This window comes from Channa argus, chromosome 6 (genome assembly GCF_033026475.1).
Source record: "Channa argus isolate prfri chromosome 6, Channa argus male v1.0, whole genome shotgun sequence".
NCBI lineage: Eukaryota > Metazoa > Chordata > Actinopteri > Anabantiformes > Channidae > Channa > Channa argus.
The window spans coordinates 5,481,518-5,500,718 of record NC_090202.1 but is presented as its reverse complement, the minus strand read 5'-3'; the positions used below and the strand labels follow the sequence as shown (position 1 = coordinate 5,500,718).

General features: G+C 40.4%; 1 protein-coding gene across 4 annotated transcripts; it reads left to right on the top strand.

Moving 5' to 3' along the window:
- The first annotated feature begins 240 nt into the window (after positions 1–240).
- hnf1ba (HNF1 homeobox Ba) lies at positions 241–18,854 on the top strand. 4 transcript variants are annotated; one of them, XR_010914687.1, is made up of 11 exons: positions 241–908; positions 2,808–3,007; positions 3,272–3,539; positions 3,631–3,854; positions 10,549–10,703; positions 11,857–11,983; positions 12,092–12,274; positions 13,406–13,524; positions 13,901–13,945; positions 15,809–15,928; positions 16,494–18,854. XR_010914687.1 is itself a non-coding variant. In XM_067508028.1 (10 exons), exons 1-10 carry the CDS (start codon positions 529–531, stop codon positions 16,512–16,514), a joined length of 1,722 nt encoding a protein of 573 aa, XP_067364129.1. In that variant the 5' UTR covers positions 241–528; the 3' UTR covers positions 16,515–18,854. The 4 variants fall into 4 exon arrangements, 2 of the variants coding, with proteins under 2 accessions (XP_067364129.1, XP_067364130.1); XR_010914686.1 differs by having other exon boundaries at positions 3,631–3,866; XM_067508028.1 differs by lacking the exon at positions 15,809–15,928.
- The last annotated feature ends 347 nt before the right edge of the window (positions 18,855–19,201 follow it).

The following is a 19,201-nucleotide window of genomic DNA, read 5'->3' as shown; positions in this document are numbered from 1 at the left end:
TAATAAATTACAGTATAGTGCTATGTCCCAGAACTTCTTCAACAATTCCAACCACTGATTTAAAAGAACCTAAAATGGACTGAAAGTATTCAAACCATCGATGTGAATAGGCTTTCTCTGAAGTCTTTATGGCATATACAACAAAGTCCAAAGTCCATGAAACTTTTGCTGATAAGGGGAGCCAATAAAAGCAGCAGTGTGGCAGTGTAAACACATGTCTACCTCGACCCAGAGCGGGCCTTATTCTGTGGATTTACATAAAGGCTCCCATCAGCCGGCCCACTCATTACCATGTTTTATATGCCCCTGCGCCCAGAAAGCATCATGGCAAAAGTAACTCCATCCTCCCCTCCAACAGGGAAGTAAAGAAGCTTCTCGGAGCAGGTGTCAGCAGCCGTAAACTCCCCACAACACTGGACCAAAGAGGAAGAAAGGGACTTTATTTTTTCTTGCCAGGTTATTCCACTTTCTCCACACCTTTCTCCCCTGGCTGCAGCGCGCAAAGAGCAGGCCTATGTTGACTTTTTAATGTTCTCTAAAATGGTATCCAAGCTCACATCCCTGCAGCAGGAGCTCCTCAGCGCCCTGCTGGACTCAGGAGTTACCAAAGATGTTCTGATCCAGGCCCTGGATGATCTGGACCCGAGCCCGCCGGGCTTTGGAGTAAAAATGGAGAGTCTGCCCATGTCACCCGTGGCTCATCAAAGCGAGAAGATGAACGGGGTGGACGCCGACACGAAGCCCGTCTTCCACACGCTCACCAACGGCCACAGCAAAGGCAAGCTGTCCGGGGACGAGGCCTCCGAGGACGGGGATGACTACGACACCCCGCCGATACTGAAGGAGCTCCAGTCGCTCAACACGGAGGAGGCCGCTGAGCAAAGGGCGGAGGTGGAGCGCATGTTGGCGTAAGTTTGTCTGCTAACTTTACTTAAACCAGCTTAAACCACAATGGGAAAAAGTGGTTTAACAGTGGTAGCATAAGGGTGAAATGAGAAAGTGAAAATACGCGCTCCGAGATGATTATTTTCCATAACCCTTTCTGCTCCTCTTCATTTTTAAGTCGTCGGCCTTTGAAAACCTAAACAAATTACCGTCAATCTAACACCAACAGGCCTTTATGCTCTGAAAACACTTTCCCACTTTGTTTACAGGTTTAAAATAACCCGCCACTACTCAGTTTTGACATTCTGGTTACTAATTATCCACATGGATTATTATTTCTTTACCTTTGCAAAATATCAGCTGAACTTAGATCTATTTATTATTAACTATACTCCACCTCTCTACGATAAAAATCCGACAAGGGGCTAAATGAGGAGAGAGAATCCACACAAGTTGTGGACACAAAATAATAAAGTTATATCACAGCACCATTAGTTAATTTTAAAATAATAATAATAATAATAATAATAATAATAATAATAATAATAATAATAATAATAATAATAATAATAATACATTTTTGATAAATATTAAGTATATTGATTGAATACTAGTTCAATCTTAAAACCTACCTATGCATTATTTTTTAATTCACGCATCAGGGAAAAAAAAATACTTTCCTAATTGGACATCGCACGTCTGTCGCAGTTTTTTTTTTTTTTATATCTCCACTCAGACAACTTGAAAACCACTGTAAAACTAATATTTATTAGGCTATCACTGCACCGGAAGAATATCAAAACCAACCCACGTGTAGTTAAGTTATTATTAATTTTATTCTATAAATCATCAACTGAAAGATACACAGTGGCGTGTGATTAGAGTGAATGGAGATCTGGTTATTCATTGTCAAAAGTTATAAACTAACATCTCCCACTTAACCCGCAGACTTAGATGTAGGCCTCCACATTCTCCAAAACAAACAGACGTGTGTATATTTGCTATAATTACCGATGGCAGTGTGTCTGGGCCCGCTATTGACATCCAACTAGTTTTTGTTGCGTGTTGCTGTAAACATTTGACGCACAGCGAATAACGTGACGGTCTGATGCTGCAGGTAGGAACACGATTTAAATGCTCTATTGATAATTATATGGGGGCAAACCTGAACGCGATTTCTTTGAACAAATTAGGCCTTTTTTGTTTTATTGAGCTTTCTTTGCCATTAATATCCCCAACATATGACTGTTGTTTTTTGAAATTGCCCTTGATCATAAATAAACAAGTAGTTTGATGACAATTTTTATTCTAAAGAATTTTAAAAGTTTTTATGTTTTCCTATTTTTTTTTCAAAACAATAGGAGTTTGATTAGAAGTTTTGCGAACTTAGCGTATAATTGTTTACATGTTTTGGAGTCCTATGCATTTGTATATTTCACTGAACTGTGTTGGTTTGGCATGTGAAAAAAAATCTAATCTGACTCTCAAAGGTGAAGAAAAGTTAAGAGGAAAAACACAAAGCTGAAGTTTCCCAGTCTCCCTGAATCCACTTGAACCACCCTTTGAAAATATTTACAGCCTATTGAACAGGCTACAGTGATAAACGGGTTGTCTGTAAGGGAAGTTATTGTCTTTACTGAACCTTTAAACTTGAGGCCTTGAAAAACAGTGAGGCTAAAGGGAAGGAACAAGTTCATGAGTAGCTGCTTGTTTGAAATTCTTTTATTTTGAAACTTTTAACATTACAAAAATCCTTCCTCCCACCTAAAGACATTATTTATAGCCTACACTGATTTCATTGCTTAGTATAAGTCACCATTTATATCTAGGTAAAGGTGCTTTTACTGCCACTTCCTTCTGAAAGCTGCGCAAAGTTGAGTGTTGAACTTAGAAGTTGTTTTCTGTGTTTTAACTGAACCCAGAGAGGATCCATGGCGCGCTGCCCGCATGATCAAAGGTTACATGCAGCAGCACAACATCCCCCAAAGGGAGGTGGTGGACCTCACGGGGCTGAACCAATCTCACCTCTCCCAGCACCTCAACAAAGGCACGCCCATGAAAACACAGAAGCGAGCGGCCCTCTACACCTGGTATGTCAAGAAACAGCGGGAAATTCTCAGACGTAAGTTAATATTTGAGTTTCTCACAGCTTTGCCCCAGCCCGTAATTTGTCGTTGGCAGTAGCACGGTGCTTTATTTGGATTTCAAACCTGTAGATATGCAGCTGGATTTGACATTTCCCCATCTTGCTGAACGATAACTCCATCCACCTACATATAGAAGGCCTATTCTTGATATGATGAAGACATCATAATGCATCATGAAAGGAAAAGATGGATAGAAACCACCATCAGGTTTACTGAATGCATCTCTTCTTATTTTGCAGAGTTCAACCAGGCAACACAAGGTTCTGGCGGCCTTTTGACCGACAAAGGCAATCAGGATCCAGTTTTTTTTTTCCCAGAGTTCAACTCATCTGGTCAGGGCATGAGTCAGCATGGTGATGAGGTCAGTACTGAACCGTCCTGCAAGAAAATGAGACGCAACCGATTCAAATGGGGGCCTGCATCCCAGCAAATCCTGTATCAAGCCTATGAACGTCAGAAGAACCCCAGCAAGGAGGAGAGGGAGGCTTTGGTGGAAGAATGCAACAGGTGGATAATCATGACGCTTTATGTTATAGAGAAGTGTCGCCTAAACAATATAATCTCCAAATAACTCACCTTGTCCGTCTGTTTCCTGCAGAGCTGAGTGTCTTCAGAGAGGTGTCTCCCCCTCCAAAGCTCAGGGCCTTGGTTCTAATCTGGTAACAGAAGTGCGAGTGTACAATTGGTTTGCCAACCGGCGTAAGGAGGAAGCCTTCAGGCAGAAGTTGGCCATGGACGCCATCACTGCGCCGCCCCACAGCATCAACCCTCTGCTCTCACACAGCTCGCCACATCATCCACAGGCCAGCACTTCACCTCCCAGTAAGATGCCAGGTGGCGTTGCCTTAAATGCCCTTTTTTCTCTTTGGTGCAAATGCAATGTGTGCAGATTTATTGTAGGTGTTAAAAAAAAATCACTATGACTGGGAACAGAAATAAATGCACACGATGTGAAAAGTACACTCAGAAAGGTTGGAGGCACGTTTGATGTGATCAGAATCAGAGAGGCAGGGTGGTGGTGAGAGGGGGGGCAAGTGATCAATGAGTGTGAGTGAGTGAGCTGAGCAAATGCCATTGTTATTCTGATCTTTGAAAACACACTGAGAACAATCCACATTGTACCTGCAATCTCCACTCCAAAGTCAGCATGGAGAAGCATGACACAAAGGGCAGCAATCCTGTGACAGGCCAGGGTCAGGCCAGGGTCAGTGAGGAACTTCAGACACATCCACATTACCTTAACGTAATGCTGTCATTTCCATATTTCCTCCTCGTGCACAGGTTGCTAATGGCTCAGCTTAGGGTGTTGTCAAAACAAGGAAATGCTGAGCATTACCTCTCTGACCATTTCACCCTGACCTGATGTTTGCGTTTCAAGTAATTAGTACTTACTCAGTTTACCTGCTGTATACGACATAAAACCAAAGCTGATAGGCCTCCCCGAGCATTATCCTCTGTACCATCACTCACCAGCCATAAAACTGTGATTTGAGAGACTCACTCAGAGCCTATTGTTGTCCTCTCATGTTCGAACATAAGACGAGCTTTGAAGGAAAGACAAACTGCTTGCTCTTTAACCTTTGGATAAAGAGCAAGTCCCACTTGTGGATTGTCTATTTGCTTGATTTTTCTTTCTTGCTCAGAGCACCTGACCAGGCATTGACCTCAGGTTGCAAAGCCAGAGGGGTCAGCGATAAGGTTGTAGCGGCAGAAAGGATGGATCTGTGTGTATGGTGGAAAGCAACCCCCCCCCCCCACACACACACCCCCAAAGAAAAAAAAAAACCTCAGCTGGCTACTTACAAGGTGTCCTGCTGGTATCCTGCTGACAGCATCAGCTGTTTTTCAGTGTCAGCCCCTGGCCTGACAATAATATCCCAGCGGGGTATCTCATTGCGTTGCCAGGGCACGGCCTGTATTATGCATGCTTAATGGACAATTAAAATCCTTTGCTACTACATCTCCCAGGCCTTTGATAAGGGACTCCTCTGACTTCTACTCTCTATACTCTACCTCAGCGGGGGGTCCCATTGTCTGTGGTGTATTGGAAGACTGAAGTGACTGTAACCTAGGTTCATTTATCTCTGCTGGGCCTGAAGGAGGACTGGCTTTAAAGCCTCCCCCTCACCTTTATGGGCAGCAGTATAGTTGCTGAGGCTGGGCGCAGACTCGGAGCAGCAGGAGCTGTCCACTGGGGTATTCGCTCTTTTCTGACCAGACAGGACTGATGACCCCTTCTTCCCCTATAGAGAAAGCTAGTAACCCCCCTACTTGAAGTACCGCCACACCTTTAGTCATACGAGAGAGGTCACTGCTGGGTCAGATCAAAGAATCTCCATTTACTTGGGGAGTTTTTATTGATTCTGTTGTGGTTCGTTGGTCAGTTGGTCACAACTGAATAGGCAGTCAAACAGTGTTACAGCCAGTTTTGGTGGTGACCTATTTCACTTTCAGAAATGAAAGCCATCTTATGGCAGATTACATATTAGATGGCATCTGTGAGAAAGCACCTGAGTTTTCCTGTGCAATACTTACCTACTGTTGATCCAACAATAACTTTTACGGTGCTCAAGTAAGCCTTCTGATTCAAAGCATTTTATTTTGAAGGAGAGTGTAAGCAAGAGTTATTTGAAGCGAGAGACATTTTCCCTCTAATTGTTTCATTTTGCTAAATCTTTGAATCCCAAAGCTGTAAAATGATCCAATATTTGAGATACACAAACAGTGTTGTCCACAAAAAGAAATGTAAATGAATTAACAACACTTAATTTTTCTTCTTTTTTTGAACCATTACTAGTTCTTATATTCCCATATTCTTATATGTAGTACGTGTTTGGAGGAGGCCCGATTCTAAGGTTTGGGACTACTGGGCCAAACTATTTATTAAAATTCTATTTTGAACAGTTGCAACAGTAAAATACTGCTTGCTCCAAAACTTCTTTTTACGGAGAGGTGCTGATAGTGACAGTGACTTAGACTCCATTAGCAGAACTAACTTTGGTGAAGAGATATTGAGTTCTAAACAGCATTTGCAGCATTCTTATACATTGTATTTAGGTTATTTTATTGTCCCTTACTTAAGTAAAAACAATCGGATTACTTCTAGCATAGGTACAAGTAGGAGGAGTTGAAATAGCCATAAAATTGAATTGGTGCTGGCTAAGCTGAACTGCATCCTTGTGCACATTTCAAAAGTAGCAAAGTCAGAAGTTCCAGATCAGATACAGTAGTAGGGGGGATTGTCTGTGGGTTGCATTGCTCCCCATCACCTCAGGCTAGCTTGAAACAGAGACATATACAGAAAAGATGGCCTAGCTCTGCACTTTGCTGTGCTCAATGCCTCACAGAGAGCCACAGAGAAAAGACTGGATACGTCCTGCGGAGACCCAGGAGGTCTGTCATATGCAGCAGCACTACAAAGAGCGCTGCCTGGGGTTGGAAAGGCAGGCTTTGATATTACATGGGTCACACAGGGAGCTTGAGCCTTTTAAACTTGCTGAAGCTCCTTGCTACCACTCCCCTTCTGGATTTCTCGCCCTCCTCCTGCTCTCGAAGAGCACTCCTCAGTGTCCCACCTTATCAAAGCCAATTTTTACTTTTACCCTCTTCAATTTGAAGGCAGGATTTGGAATTTCGTGAGGCTCAACCTGATTTAAAACACTCTGTTCTCAGTAGGAAGTCCTCCATCTTTACTCCAATGTTCCCTGCACCTCGAATTACTACTGAACCCAAAGAAACCAAACTGGCCTGAATAGCATCCTTTTCTCCTGCTGACACTTTAAAAGGCTGTCCAGTTCTGAGATAACTGCCTTTTTATGACTCTACCTCTATTGTGTGGCAATGGGGGTCATGAGTCCAATTGAGTGCTTTATTGTTCTGCAACAGTGTTTACAAGGCACGGTGGAGTGTTGTGCAGTCGCTAGTATGTTGCAGGAAACAATATGAAGTCTGTGGGCTGAACAAAATGGAGGACAGGTAGTTAAGACAATGAATTGTAGCCTTGTGACCGACATGGTTGGATCTTTATTTTCAACCCTTTCTTATAAAAATGACGTTGCAAACACAATCATGTTTTTCAGAAGAACATAATTACAACCAGATTGCATTTTTTTAATAAACATAAACAGGATAAGTAAATTGCGAGTTGCAAATGCATTGAGCATTTAAATAAAAAGTTATCGGACGATGTATTTTAATCTGCCAACATATCTCATGTTGCAGTAAACTATCCTGTTTTGTTTTCTGCTGAAATTTACGATATTGCAGTACAACATGTCGTTTGACTACAGTGGTATTAAAGTATTTTATGGTTGTGTTTACACACTCCCAGCAGCTGGTTAGGGTCAGAGAAGAATCAGGGACTGTACATGTAACAGTCACTTCACACAAAAATGTTTTTGGAACAAATTCAAGATTTTTCTCTTATTCTAACCTATTCTAACCCTCTAACCAGACACAGGACTCTGGAAATGATCTAGGGTCTGTGGTATGACAGTCATGCACTTTGTATGCCCACCACCCACTCCAACCACCTCCTTGCAAGTCCCTTTACATTAATAAAAGCATTCTTTCATTTATTCACGAATACACTGAGTCAGAGCATAATAATGTTGAACTCATCGGGGTTGCAGCTTAGTTGTATAGGAACATAGATTTTTAAGAAAACTGGTTGGTATTTTAAGTATCTCTGAACATTATGAGAAAGATGCTTAATTTAATTTTCCTCTAAGTGAAATGACAATATTCTAACTAATCTCATGTCTGCAGGAAGCTACTTCAAGGATCAGCTTTGCTTAGCATAAAGATTCAAACCCTTACAGCTCTGTTACAAATGTGTTGCTGTCAAAGACCCATGTCAATATCTTAAATATTCATGAACCTGACAATATTGCTTATAATGAGAAGCCACAGACAGTTAACGTAGGTCAGAAACAGGTAGCCTAGCTTTTTCCAAAGGTAACGAAATCTCTCTCCCATTAGCAAAAGTTATAGCTGCTATTTTAATATTTTTTTAATTATTACATTCATTCATTAGGAAGATGTGGATTTTATTACCTTTGGACAAGGCTGTTCTCAATGTTTCCAGACTTTATGTTAATTAAAGCTCACAGTTTAGTGGCTGTAACTTCACAGTCTCATAATCAAATTATTACAATTATCCCTTTAATCTCTTGCAAACGAGTTGGATCATACAAATTTATACATAGTCAACAACTGAAACAAGATATGTTTTTTAAAGATTTTCAAAGATGATTTGCTTTCTTTGACAGATTTCCCTGAAGCAAACCTTTACATCTACAAGTGCATCGTGATCCCAGCAGAAACTCAGTGCTCCCATTATTGTTCACATTTAGCGACAGTGTCTGCCCCTTATTTATATTGAGGCCTCCTGTCATGTCTGATCGACTTTGGCTGTCCTACCTAGGTCAGGGACAGAGTGCTTGAGGAAAATGTAAAATCTGAGTGTAAACAGCGTCTGTCTCTAGTCTGTCACTGAGGGAGGGACGCTCTCCCTGTGTCTGTGTGGGGCTGAGACCACAGGATAAGAATGTGTTTGACATTGCTTGTAATTGTGTAATGTTTACTGTGTTGGTATCAGAGGGGGCCTACATCTGCAAACATGCATTTGATTGTCAGTTGTGGGGGAAGGGGTGGTGAGGCAAGAGCCTATGCATTGGTTGGTGACATTGAAAACTTTACTGTGTTTACAAATTAATTTGGAAATTTGGACATTTTTGAAAAAATACTGTGAAATTTAGTGTTAGAATGAACATTTAAGCACGTGTACTTAAAGCTATAATTCTTCAGATATTGTTTCTATGAATATGCTTCAGAACTTCTCATTATGTGTCGAAGTATCCTGTTACTCACTGAACAACACCAGCAGCTCTGCAGAGATATTTTACATTTGAAAGCTTTTGAGCAAGTTCTGACTTCTAAATATTTAGAGAATTTAAATTCTTTCAGCATGAGTAGTGAGTTTGGCAGCAATTTCATTTATTGCGGTTTTCTAATGACAACTACCTGAAGCACCGCGCAAAGTGTGGAGGAGTGTAGCAGAGTGTAGCCGATGCAGGGAGAGAGCGGGGTGGCTGAAGCAAACAGATTGATCATGACTCTCATGTTTTTTTTTCTTTGAGTAGATTTTTTAACTTCATTTACATTTCCAGATAATGTAATCACCAGTTTAATACATTCATGGGAGAAAAAGCTTTACTATAGTTTCTAGTTAATTTAAAATATTTAAAGATACTTACAATACAGACGCCTCTGATGAGTTTTAGGCCACATGAGGATAAAATGTGTAATATTCCTCACACAAAAACATCAGAATAATAAAAACAAACAAACAAAAACAAAAAACAAAACACGTGAATATGTGTTTCTGCTTTACGGTGCCAGTCTTGTGATCCCTTAGATATATTTTATGACTGTTTGGAAAGGAATCGCTAGAATCAACTGTAAATACAGTTGCTAGCACACACACACACACACACACACACACACACACACACACACACACACACACACACACACACACACATTGTTGTCCATACGTTAGTATAATTTTGTTTCCAGACACATTCCTTCATAATTGTTTTTTTAATAAGGGGGAAAATCCCAAATGCCAAAGTTAATTGTGGTTTAATTTTCACTGTGACATATTTGGAAGATATACACTTTATCTATCAAGAATAAATCACATTGTCACAATAATTTCAGGTGAAGAGGTAAAAAATATTTAATTCCGACTATATGGGCAACAGTACATTAATATTCAGTGGACATAAAAAACAGATAAAATGTTAGGTTTTTGAGATGTAAAAAAAATCTGACCAAGATTAATCGCTACGGAATTGTTTCACCTTTAATGTGGCCCATTATCAACAATTCAATTAAAATGGGAAAAAATAAAAATAACATGGCTGCATAAGTGTAAAAACCCTATTATAATTTGGGTGTTGCTGCGTTTAGAATTAATCAATCCTATTTAAACTGGTGTTAAATACTCAGTTGTCTCGTGTACCATCAAAAACCTGGCATTTTAACAATGATGTGCAGACTTTTTGTATCCACCACAGGGAGAACGTTGGTGCTTTTTACAATTTTTATAGGGACCCGTACCTTTTGAAGTTTATACGGTGCCCACACTTCAGTGAAGGATCTGCATACTTCCACCACGGGTGAACTTGATGCTGACGTAATTACGCACATCATCAGTAGCATTTGTGTGCTGATCACAGAGTCTGATGGGAGTTGTGCTGTAGTGAGTTTGTGTACACAGCGAATGGCCTTGGCTAAGCTACACAGATAGCAGCCGTGGACAGGTCATTGTGTTTGTTTGCTCTGTCCTACCCTGTCTGAGTCAAAGAGCAGGTGAGTATGGTTGGTTGGTTGGTTGGTTGGTTGAACTCCTGTGCTGCTATCTCTCTGGCCTATATAACAGGTATAGTTTGAGCACACAGCAGCTGGGTGCTGAGACCCGCGACACTAACACTCTGCGTTTCTCTCTCAGTGCGTTACAGCCAAGGCCCGGGTGAGGTCACCTCCTCAACGACCATCAGTCACCACGGTACCAATGCGATGGCAACGAGCCAGTCAGTGCACCAGCAGGTGTCTCCGGGTGGATTGGACCACAGCCACAGTCTGCTGTCACCTGATGCCAAGATGGTGAGTGAACACACCCAGGCCCTCGTGGCCTCCGATTAGATAAGAACAGGTCAGCGTTTAGCATAAATGTACAGGGCAGGTTCCCACTGGCAAGAGTCAACAATTAGCACATTGTGCTGCTCTGTTTGGAGGGTGGAGCCAGGGTGGTAGGCCATGGCTGGACTAGCACACAACCTTCACCAGATTGCACCAGGCATGTTCATCTCTCAGCTAATAAACCTGACAAAGAAACCTTATGTTCTTATTGATTAAATGCCTTGCAAAGAGGAGCTGCAGGTGGGGCACCACTTGTTCTGCCAGAGAGATGACGCCTGATTTGTTTTTTCTGCTTCAGACTCCCCTCTGCCCTAGTCCAATATTTGATCAGTGACAAGGAAACCTGTGCATGAGCCCACAGATTTTGAGTTGTGGTGCAGCAGTACTTTTGGAGACATGTATTCTGTCAAAGTTTCAGAGTCTTAAAATACCTTGCAGTCCAAAATCCATGTACTTAACTAATTTATTTTGCTCAGGGTCCGAAAAGCATCATTACTTTTCATCTGTACCAGTTGAATACTGTGCTCTAAATGTGAAACAGATGACACAGCACGAGCAGGTTATGTGGTGTGCAGCTGGTTAGAGCTGACTGTTTCATATCTGCAGATGTGGTCTAGCTGCTCTGTCCTCTGCGAGAAGCTGGCAGTAATCAAATAGATTCACCCCACTATTTGGGAGGACCCCGATCCAGATAGCCACTACTGTAAAGATAGTGATTTGGGTACAGCTGTCATGTGCAAATAGGCACTTAAGGATTTGTCTAAACCAACACACAGTTACAAACACTGTCAACGTGCTGCACAAACTTATACACAGTCTTCTTTGCTGCCGTCGTTAGTATGACTTTCTTCTTTTCTGTGTCATCCTTATCAGAATTTGCTTGTGTGCTGTGTATGAGTCGAGTTTCACAAGCAGAATGTAATACAAAAGAATTGAGTCAACATTATTTCCTGTTGTTTGTTTTGCTGACATCTGTTTCAGTTTGAAGATGGATCTATGCGGACTGACATAGCAGATACTCAAGCCCTTATAACGCTCAGGGTTACAATCAGTTACAACAACTATACAGCTATAAAGCAGTGTGGCAGTTTAATTTATTTCCTCCGTCTTTTTTTAGATATCAGGTTCAGGTGGAGGACTTCCCCCAGTCAGCACACTTACAAACATCCACAGTTCCCACCACAGCCATCAGCAGACACAGAACCTCATCATGCCTCTGTCGGGAGTCATGGCCATAGCACAGAGTAAGTCCTATATCCCTCCATGTAACTAATCACAGAAAGGACAATGGAAGTGATTTAATATATGTTATCATGACATGGTTTGACCAAGGTCTGGTTGCATCTTGACAGGTTTAAACACGTCGCAGTCTCAGACGGTGCCAGTGATCAACAGCGTGGCAGGCAGTCTTGCGACTCTTCAGCCGGTGCAGTTCTCCCAGCAGCTCCACAGCCCTCACCAGCAGAGCCTGATGCAGCAATCTCCCAGCCACATGAGCCAGCAGCCATTCATGGCTACCGTCACACACTCGCACAGTCAGTAACACATTTTCCTTGTCCTTTATGTTTTGTAAATCATTTATATCAATGATTTTCTATGCAATAAGCAGTCATTATTAAACGTGCTGTTTTGAGTAATTGTTTTGTCTACAATTATAGTAAAATGTGAAAAAGGGGGCACTTTCAAGGACCAATGGTTATAGTACATGCCACTAGTACTCTCTCTTCCTATATTATGATTGGCTCTTCACTGAAATAAATAAATAATAAAATGCACCCCAAAAGTAAAAAAAAATGCTCACTATAATATTCTAAGCCCCAAATCTCCTGTAACAAGTACTTTAAAGTTTTCCCTAAAATATTGAAATGATTATACAGTTATCAAAATAGTTGCTGATTATCAGTCGACTGACTTATCAAGTCATATCTAGAGCTCAAAGCATGTAGTTAGGAAGCACAGTAGTAGTTGTAACGAGCTATTCAACACCATGATTTCCCCCCTTATTAAATTGTTCCACTTTTAAAAAAATATTATGAATATTCTTGCAGTTTCTGAGGAGAAACCACAGACAAAAATAAAAATAATTTGGTGTAGACAGACTTACTTTTATGCAGTTGATCAGCTTGTGACTTCTCAGAGAGAGTCATCTTTGGAATGTATTGGGGGGTATGGGGTTGTGGTGGTGTGGGGGGTCTTGACCCTTGTTTGAAAGCCAAAAAGGTACATAGAGAGGGCAGTCGTTTATAAGTTAAAGCCAAAAGCCCACCCTACCCACCAGGCTGTGATCTATCTACTAGGTTTGAGTTGTCGTGCATGAGCAGACATGAACTTCTGCCCACAAGAGAAGGAAAATCTATTCTTTATAGCCAGAGTTTCCGGACTTTATTGAAAAGCAGAATAATTTTTTTTCTACAAAACATATTTTAGTATCTTTAGAAGAAAGTGATTTTGCACTTAATGATGAACACAAACATTCAGAGCCTGTAATGACATTGCATTACGCTCTGGTCACTGAAATTGAACGTTTAATCACTTTTTGCCGGTTCCTCTCACTTTGATCTCTGTGGAGCAGCTCTAAGCGTGTTAGATATAACCCTCAAATATAATGAGTTTTCATTCTTTGCAATGGTGGAGACATGACAGTTTTATTTTGTGTTCCTTTGCAGTGTATCCTCACAAGCAGGAGCCCCCACAATATTCCCACCCGTCACGTTTCCCCTCGGCCATGGTGGTCACAGACGCAAACAGCATCAGCACCCTGAGCTCCATGTCCTCGAGCAAGACGGTCAGTCTTTAACCCACAACACACCACATCACATCTTGCAGCCACAGTTAAAGGCACCTTCTCGTCTCATCTACCCATCACTGTACATTGTAATCCAAGTTGTCATTATGAGCCTATTTGCATGAGAATCAGAGCGAATGAGACATTATTGTACCTTTTGATGTAATCCAAAGCTGAGTATTTCTTACATTTTGCAACAGGGGGGACTGTCTGTTTTGAGAAATGACACTTTAATCAGCTCACTCCTAACTGTTGATACACAAAAATCACACAAATCAAAGCACACGCTAACTGCAGGGCACAGTGGGGGAAAAGTGTCAGTGTGTCTGTGTGTGTTATGAACGTGTGCTGACTTATTTAATTCCTGTCACATTAGGATGCTCCCGTAAACAAGATGGTGCAACTTGGGGGTCTCTCTTGGGTAAATACAATTTTATTAGTTCAGTACAGCACAAAATGAGTAAAAATCATTTACGTTGCTGTTCACAGTTTTTTTTTTTTTTCTTTGTAGAGCTTTTTTGGGGGGCTGCTGATGTTCATTTGCTTTCCTTTGACTCTAAATTAACAGAGAGGACAGATATGTGGATAGCACACTCCTGGGAATTCTTATTTCCTCTTACATAGTCTATCAATCACATGTGCCCTCACCCTGAACGCCTCTTGATTAACGCTCCCTCCTTTTACTTTCTCCTGGTGAGAGTTTCCTCTGCGATCAGGAAATGAGCCTCACTCTTGATCAAAGTTCTCAAGCCTTCTGTCCTGCTTCTTTCCTCCATGCTACAGTGAGGCTGGAGATGAGATACACCGGGGTGGGGGTGGAGTTACTTTTTTGTTTGGGTAATTACCCTCTTCCTCTTTCCTACTTCTCCCTGCTCATGGTGATCGCTCTAGCCTGAAATGTTGTCTGTGGTGCATTCACACGCTCAATTTCCCACACTGAGACAGAATATGTTTGTGCCTGTTATTGCTACTGACAGACCGATGGATTGATGGGATGATAGCTCAGACCATGGTGAGCCCATGCAAGGCAAATCTCTTAAAGGCTGTGAAAAAGACACATTTTGCTCAGTGTGTAACTCGGTGCCCGATTCATGGAGTTTGGAGAATCTGAGAAAAGCTGTACCCAGCGAAAGGGAAGAAGTAGTGATCTGAGTAAAAGAACCAAAACTATGATACAAAAATATTACAGTTAAAGTAAAAGTGAATTATAAGAGACTGAACTTTGCTCAAACTATAATTGTGATAAAGCATTATTAATTCTTTTACTTTATAAAACCTTGGCTGTACCCCCTTGAACACATCCTCACCCTGTGGAGTCTCACTAACCTGTTTATCTAAAGAGCAGCTAAATAGCAGGCTCTGCCAGGGATTTACTTATCAAGACTTTATTTGAACGGCGTCATCTTCCTCTCATGACACAACCTGCATGCTCAGACATAATAACACTCATTGTTCACCAAGAAAACCTCCATTATGCTTTACTCTGTTTAAAACTCACCTCAACTCGTAGCTCAGATTTGATCACTCAGGTCTTAGCTGCAGGTCAGCTTTATCAGGTGATGTTGTTTGCTAGCTGCAGGGGCATGCCAGGGTCACCTGCCTCCACCCCTGGAGATGCAGGGGAAAAACATTTGACAAACAATCTAAAAGGAAAATATTTCAACAGAGACAAGACATTTTAGAGTCAGGCCAAGAAGGATAAGTAGTATATGTGGTCAGGTGTGGCACATGACGGTGCCTGGGTGGTGAATTTAGCATTGGTGGAAGAGGAATTCAGATTATTTCATTTAGCAAAGTAGCAATACTATACTATAAAAACACTCCATTGTAAGTAATGTCCCACATTCACATTTTTACAAACAAATACCACAAAAACTCAAAAGGAACTATTTGCTTATCCATCCTCAGTACTTTACTGTCTTCTTGCCCTTTCTGTGTTATTCCACGCCAAACTTACTGCAGTGCCTAATGATGAAATCATTTTGTACAAACCAATTCACACTTGTGTCTTTAAAGACGTACTGTTACCTCAAATGTTATGGTTTGAGTAATTACTACTCCTGTCCTTGTACAGTAAATGGAAAATACTGCATTTGGTAGTTGTGGATTAATAAATCAAACAACTGCCCATCTTACTGCCTTTATTGTTTTTTTGGAGATTGGAGATTTATGGTGTAGAAGAAAAAGCTACACAGATACTATTTGTTAGATGGTTTGATTGAAAAACTATTTTGTAGTAGTAGATGTATATATACTAAAGTATGTAACCTTTCCCTTTTATTAGAAATATGCTCATAGTAACAACGATCCAAGGACTGGGTAAAGCATTGTGTAGCAGAGCACAACAGAGCAGTGAGAGGGACGGTTGGGTGACAGGGTGAATTGATTTTGAGTCTCCTGCTAGGTATTAAGTGCCTTAACACTAACAATAAAGTGTATTTTAAAATAGACCTTGTAATTTTATGTCATTGGTATATGACTGATTTATTAAGATGTAAACGACACTTTAACTATGTTGTTGGTCAAGGTGGAACTAATTCTTAGTACTTTTAGTAGTTTAACCTATAACAATGTTTCATGTTTTATCAATGTGCCAAGTGTTTTTTGATCTACAGTTTCAATCTGGAGTAAAATATTTAAAATCTATCAAATAAAAAGTACTATGTAAACACAGAATTGCAACAATGTAAGTAAGATTATTTAATTAAAATAAAATAAATGTGCAAATATAGGGACAATCAAATAATCATTTCACTTAGTTGCAGCAGAACATGGTAAAATAAAGTAGCATAAAGTAAGACATAGTTGGTTCCACCAATGAAATTTTTATGGCTTTCATTTGTCTGATTGCTGTTATGATAAAATGCACATTACATACACATATACCTTTGTTACTGGGCAGATTGTATTTATTGGTTTATGTAATCCAGGCCTACTTTGTCTGACACTTGTCTCCTTTTCCTTTGCAGTGTCCTCTTCAAGCTTGGTGAGAGCATCCACCTGACTTCCTCGGCGCCCGGCAACCAGAGCACATTTTTCCATCCTCTCACCTTGGTAACCATGACAACTCTTAATAACCAGCAACGGCACACTAGATGATGAGTCAGTCAACAAACGAGAGGAGTAACGACGTTGAGACGTGCGGTGAAAATTAGAAAGGAAAAAAAACAAAAACCTCATTGCACCTGAAAGTGAGGAGACCGGATTCCCCTCTGCCATACACACATGATCAACCAGGATGTATGATTATGACACAATTTCTGAAAACAGTATTCGTTTTTTTCATGCCCCCGTCTTTTTTAACATGTACGGTAACTCCTTTTTTCTGACATTACAAAGGAACAAAAAAGCAAGGCCCCGGAGACGGCTCATAAACTGTATGGACCTGAATATAGGCTCTAGGAAAACTTAGGGTCAAAATGTGAAGATGCACTGAGAGAGTATAGAGCCTCTGTGAAGGCTGAAGGACTCAGTGAAGACGATTCACTCACACAGATTACCCAGAGGCCTTTGAATATGAGCAGAATTGTGTGACAATCGCAAAAAAACATGTATCAATCCTTTGCATGAAATTTGACATTCTTAATGGGCTTTGTAGGAGTCTTCCATGTTATCCTTTCACACTCAGTTTACTGTACTAGTGCAGATGATGAGGGATTGGTTATTTTGAGTTCAATGTGTATACTGTGATTGAAAAGACTTTTGACAATCTTGAAAGGACTATGCAATAAGACTATAGGAGTATGCAATGCTTTGTATGACTGGACTCCACACTCTTGGGACATAAAAAGGAAAATGCAGAAAACCAGTGACGCCACAAACAGTTATTATATGCTGAAGTTGCTGTTGATTACGCTGCCTGGAAAATAACACAAAAGCAGATGGATGATTGTGTGCGTAGTGTAGGTACAACTTCTATTCATCACAATGTCTCAAAAGCTAGCCTGCCATATCTTTAAACCGAGTCTTGCCTTGTGGGAGAGGACTGACTCACACATAGTGAAAAGTGGCCTTCCTTCTATGGAAACCTCTGAGTGTTGTTTGCACACAGGCTCAGGTGAATTTCAGGAATGGGACTCCTCCTCCATGCTCCAGTCCTCCTTCTTCTGCTTCCTGCCACAATATGAAGAGATTCTAAATAGGACAAATAACTCCTCATTATAAATCATGGCACAAACCCCTGCAGTGTAGAATGAAAATATTGCCAAGTATTCAGAAACAAAACAGTCACATTAGTTTGGTATTTTGTGAAGGAGAGACACATGAAAGAGCACCATGTTGTGACAGCAGCTGCTCTAATCATACAGGAATCCACAAATACTGAGAGTGTGTGGGGAGACAAGCAGCTGCTGTGAGAACATACACCCACGCTAACGGTAGTAAAGGACATGTTCACAATTTTACAAGTCTGTATTAAAACAATAATCAGGTGCCTGTATTAACAGTGGAAGATTTTATTTTTTTATTGTATTTTTTTTTGCTGTAGCCATTTGTTCTTTTTCATAGCAGCCATTCATTGATCCTCTATTAAAGCCCTTACAATGGAAGTGATAGGGGTCAAAATCCACAGTTCTTATTCCGTGCAAAGATGTATTTCATTTTGTATGGACAGTAACAAGTAAGGATTTATCGGGCTGAGTGCACTATATCAAGTGGATTTCTTCCTAATTTAAAGTAATTTTACTCTCAAAGTCCCTCCTTTAGAAGATATTGATGAAATGTGACTCCTTCAGAAGTTTGAGGCTTTATATTCCCTTCAGAAATACCTTTAATCGTTTTTTTGGCACAAATTTAGGACTGTGTATTTTGGCCTCCATCACTGTTTTGGAAGAGGCCTGTAAAAGGTCTGCATTACTTGGGCAAGTAATAATAGCAAGTTAAAACCTTTTCTGTGTTCAGATTTTTACTGTTGTTTTAATACAGATTTGATTTTAAGCTGTGTTCAGACAGAAAGTAAAGCAAGCTGGACATATATAGGGAAGTTAGAAATAGGTACCACGATTAGCAAACTTTCCTTTCACTCTAAACAAAACAGACAAAAAAGCTATTTTGACTATCAAATTTTGTGTATGATAAGTGTGGCAGATCCAGCCTCCTCCTCAATATTAGGTCATTACATTGTTATTATTGTGTTGGTTGGTTTGTGACTGTTATAGGCACATCTACTGCCATTGGATCAGAGGGCACTCATACTTGTGTGGCAGGACATGATTTTTTTCCCTCCTACATGTAATGTATTATTTTTGTATAAAATTGAAATCAATCATAAATCATTATTTATACTTTCTGAGAAAATATTTCAAGTAAAAGTTTTTTTTTCCAAAAATGAACATGTTGTTGGCTGTTGTTTATAGTATATATAGAGAAACCTTTTTATAGATTGACGTTTACCTCATAATAAACACATAGTGGAATTGTCACCTTTCTGACAGTTTCAACTTAAAAACTGAGAAATTATAACCTTGTTAAAGTACAATTATATTTTTGGATGATAGCACAATTCCTAAATCACACTGCTGTAATGCTTTAAAAAACTAAGGTCAGCAACATTAATTATCCCAAACTTTGTAACTTTCCTACAATATTTTAAGGCCAAGAACAAAATGTTCTCAGGAGGGAATTTTCAGGCATCCAGTCTTTAATGTCACTGAGACCACTGACAAGATTAACTAATGGA

Excerpts from the sequence above, each read along its gene's own strand:
- hnf1ba (XM_067508028.1), top strand. The coding sequence starts at position 529 with ATGTTCTCTAAAATGGTATCCAAGCTCACATCCCTGCAGCAGGAGCTC. Across the intron at positions 10,704-11,856 it reads TGTCACCTGATGCCAAGATG|ATATCAGGTTCAGGTGGAGG; the intron begins GTGAGTGAACAC and ends GTCTTTTTTTAG. Across the intron at positions 13,525-13,900 it reads CCATGTCCTCGAGCAAGACG|GATGCTCCCGTAAACAAGAT; the intron begins GTCAGTCTTTAA and ends CTGTCACATTAG.